The sequence below is a fragment of the Cynoglossus semilaevis genome, chromosome 18 (genome assembly GCF_000523025.1).
Source record: "Cynoglossus semilaevis isolate Cse_v1.0 chromosome 18, Cse_v1.0, whole genome shotgun sequence".
NCBI lineage: Eukaryota > Metazoa > Chordata > Actinopteri > Pleuronectiformes > Cynoglossidae > Cynoglossus > Cynoglossus semilaevis.
Genome location: NC_024324.1, coordinates 3834218 through 3838369, shown reverse-complemented (window position 1 = coordinate 3838369; position 4152 = coordinate 3834218). Strand labels below are relative to the sequence as shown.

Genomic DNA, 4152 nt, shown 5'->3' with positions numbered 1-4152 from the left:
CTCATTCTTAATGAGGAAGGAATACTTTTAAATGGCAGAAGGACGAGGCGTGCAGCAGCAGCAACTGTAGAGGGGTGTGTTGGCTTCTGTATTTTCTATGTCACGACTGTGGATAAAACTTTTATTTCTAAAATAATCTTCCCTTCTAGTTTAACTTTGCAGAAACTTACAAAGTCCTGTAACCCTCTACCCCCCATTTGTGCTTCCCCCGGCCGCCCACACTTTCTCATGATGCTTAGAGACCGAGAGAAGTGCTGAAAGGGGATGTGCGTTCTCTGTGTAAATTGAACGAGAGAGACAGCTAAAGGAGAAGGATGAGGATGAAAGAGAATAGGACATGGTGTGATGTAACAAGGAGATGAGAGCAGAGTATATAAATGAAAGAAACAATGAGAGAGAGGACAAGAGCGAGGGCGGAGGGAAAGTGAGAGAGAGAAGGAGAATTAATCAAAGGGAACTCAAACTCAAAATTGATTGGAGAAAATATGTAAAAATGGAAATGCCACAGGAGAGCCGTTGAAAATGCTGACATACTTTCTAATGCAATGAAGGTGGAGGAGGGGAATCCATGTGACGTGTGAACAGGAGGAGATGGGAGCTAGGTAAAGTGATGATGATGATGAGGAGGAGGAGGCTGAGTTAAAAATGGAACACGATGTAGGGTAAATGCAGAGGGATGATAGGAGGATGCACAGGCATACGTCAGTGGGACTTTACTCCGCTTTGTCGTTCCCTCCTGTTTTTCACACAGAGTGGGAGGTCGACAGTGTCAGCACAGAGGAGGTCTCCTCCCTCTGTGAGTCACGCATCAAAGCTCAATTCCTTGAAAAATCCCACATTGTCTCTTTAACAAGACCTATGATTCCGTTCAGTGAGAGTTGGCTGTTGCCTGCTCTGCACGCTGGAGCCTCGAACTCCTCAGAACGCCACGTTTCTTGACAGTGTTTCCACTGAGAGATCACCTCAGTAATTGGATTTTCAGTCTTGCAGCAGATTTCTTGTTGGCGAAGTAGGAAGCCAGACTTTTGTTGCTGCTGTTGTTTGTTCGACTTTTCCCCGCTGCTTTTTTCGAAGATGAGATCCAGTTTTATGCAGGTCAAAGACATTATGAGTGGTAACAAGCTGATGTCTCTGTGATTCTCCTGCCTGCTGTACTTTCCTTCTGTTGTGTGTGTTTTGAATCTGGGGGTGAGGAAAAGTACTTGCAGCCCATGGCTGCGTAACTGAGGAACAGCAAAGATAGGACATGGTAAACATAGTTTTCCTCCAGTGGGAATCTTTGTTGACTTCATAAATAAAAGAATAAACCAGACTGTGGAGGATCCTCTGAAGGGTTTTTCTGGTAAACAGCATTTGTAATAATTCTTTGGACTGTGTTTTGGCATAGTTAAAAACAAAATGATTTGTTACTCTACAGGTTCAACTCTGCTGGAGCAGGTGCTTGAACCTTGTAATGTTATTGTGCTTCAGAAATGGATGTAGTTTTAGTTTTCTGATCTTAAACTTTAGTTACTTTTTCAAACACTTACTAAGGCTTAGTAAGGCTTACTAAAATATTTGCTGTCCACAGTAAATTTCCTTGAAGTAGAGTCACACTAGTTATGCCTTCACTATCCTAGAAATTATTAACCACACAGTTGTAAAAATTTTAGCACAATTGATTGTTAGATTTGAATTACTACTTTTAGAAAGCAAACATTTTTAGGCTCTTTCATTCAGAGTAAATGTGACTCAACTTTGTCAAAAGAAATAAACATTGAAGCAGGGTCAGCAGAAAACATGGGTCTGATGATGGTGATTCCCCACATTGTGATGTAGATTGGAAACTCCAGTGATGCGCTCTGTTTTGGGTGCATTTAGGAAATCACATATAAATACTCTCTTGGTCCTGGAGAAATTTACTGCAGAAATGCTCTGACCTCTTCAGCAGTAATTTCCTATTCCTGTCCAGAGCCTTTTTTTTAATCACTTAGGAGTGCTGAAATAATAACAGACCTCTCGCCCACCCTTGCATTTTTTCTCTTTTCTGTTTCCATTTCTAAATTTAACCATCAACATGCTTGGAGACCCAACCAACCTCTGTTCACGTGTTCAGGCATTTCCCCCCGTGAGTACGTGAGTGTGTAATTGGAGCTGTTTTTTATGCATGCATGTGTTGAATGAAATATTCAGGTTAGTACCCAGCAGTTGCTCATGTATTGGAAATTTCCAGTGCAACTTCATGCAGTTGAACATGCCACAATTGAAATGCCATTTCATATCGAAGCATTTAATATGTGCACATTGTAATTGGAAGCAAACTGTAATTAAATAGGCAAATAAAATTACAATTGCTAAACAGTTGCCAACACACACTGGTGAATAAATAAAGCAATGTGAATAAAGATCAAGTAGAGATTATTTTGACATTTACTGAGTTGTATCCTGCCTCAGAAACGTTGGACTTACCTACTTACTTATTTACACATAGCATAAGAGCTAAAGATAATAATAGATTACACATTTTACCCGACCTAAATTCTATGGAGGTGCGATAATTGTATTTTCTATTTTTAATTTTTATTATTTTTATATTCAATTCCAGTTTAAATGATCTGTGCAAATAACTGTAGGAATCTGTGGGGAATTTACTGCAAATGGACTGGACATAGAGTAATTGGTTTCTTCAGCATTTCTCTCTTTTCTAAAATTTCAAGTAGTAATGAATGTTAAAAAACAGCAAAAAGTTGACATTTTTAAGAAGTCTGTTTGAAAAGGATGGACCTTTGGCATGCTTATCATCTACACTCCAGGCCCTAAAGGACTTTCTACATTATACATCAGACTCTTATTCTCTGTTCCTTTTCTTCCTGTGCACAACTTACTCACAGTTATATCACTGGCATCTGCTCTTCTTTAACCTCCACAAAATCCTTTTCCACCTGAATGCTGTAACACAAACCAAAGACACAGCTCTTCTCTGTGCTCGCTGAAGGATGCTGAAGGCTCTCCAAGTTGCTCGGAGAAACACTCTGCGACATTTATTGTGCCATGAAGCAATGAGTAGTAGTTGAAGGTCTGGATGACATGGCAGGCTGGAGTAAAGAATGAGCTGCTGTATCAAGTAAATGGGGTTGTGTCCTGTAGTATTTATAGGCTCCTCAGGAGCAGCTGCTTGGCCTTGCCTTCAAATGAGTCAAGTGACCTTATCGTTACCATTGACAGTTGGAGAAGAAAAGGTTCCTCTGGTGATGTACTTCACAGGAGGTTGAAGGGTTGTAACTGAGAAAAGTGAACTTCACCATAGCTGTGGAAGAGCTCTGAGGAAATTTTTGTGGAGAGGAACTTTTTAGCCAGTTATATATTTTTCACTTATTTTTTTTTTTCTTTTTGTCGTTGCAGCACCACTCCGGGCTTGAAGACATCAGCCCCAGTGAGGAGGTCACAGACATGGAGGACAATGATGAGGAGGATCTTGGTGTTTTGGATGACCAAAGGAGCGTCATTCTTCACCTGTTGTCACAGCTAAAACTGGGCATGGACCTCACCCGGGTGAGGAGGAAATATCCTACAGTGTAAACATGTGTTTTGTTTTTGTTTTCATTTTTTTAAATGTCATGTTTCCATACATAGGTGGTGCTCCCCACATTCATTTTGGAGAAACGATCACTACTGGAAATGTACGCCAACTTCATGGCTCACCCTGACATGTTCCTGTCCATTACAGCTGGGTCCACTGCAGAGGACAGAATAGTTCGTTTTGTAGAGTATTATCTAACTGCCTTTCACGAGGGGCGCAAGGGAGCAGTTGCCAAAAAACCCTACAACCCCATACTGGGGGAGACTTTCCACTGTTCCTGGGAAGTGCCTAAAGACAAGATCAAACCTATGGTCAGATCAAACCAAGGTTCAACCCGGGAGCCAAACAGGGGCCCCAATAACTCATCGCAGTGTGAGGACTCACAGAGCGGGTTCTACAGAGTCAAGTTTGTGGCCGAGCAGGTTTCCCATCATCCACCAGTGTCTGGGTTTTATTGCGAGTGTCGGGAGAGGAGGACGTGCATTAACGCTCATGTGTGGACCAAGAGCAAGTTCATGGGAATGTCTGTGGGAGTGTCCATGGTGGGAGAAGGTAAGTTGCCTTAGATTACTTAGCTATGTCCATTTTTGTGG

The 4152-nt window shown here is 41.6% G+C and overlaps 1 protein-coding gene across 1 annotated transcript in view; it reads left to right on the top strand.

Moving 5' to 3' along the window:
* osbpl10a (oxysterol binding protein-like 10a) overlaps positions 1-4146 on the top strand; it is a 38171-nt gene extending 34025 nt beyond the window's left edge. Inside the window, exons 8-9 of the mRNA XM_008331227.3 lie at positions 3382-3531; positions 3613-4146. Coding sequence (XP_008329449.2) covers positions 3382-3531; positions 3613-4125 — 663 coding nt within the window. The 3' untranslated portion in view covers positions 4126-4146. The remainder of the gene's footprint in view (positions 1-3381; positions 3532-3612) is intronic.
* Positions 4147-4152: the final 6 nt, after the last annotated feature.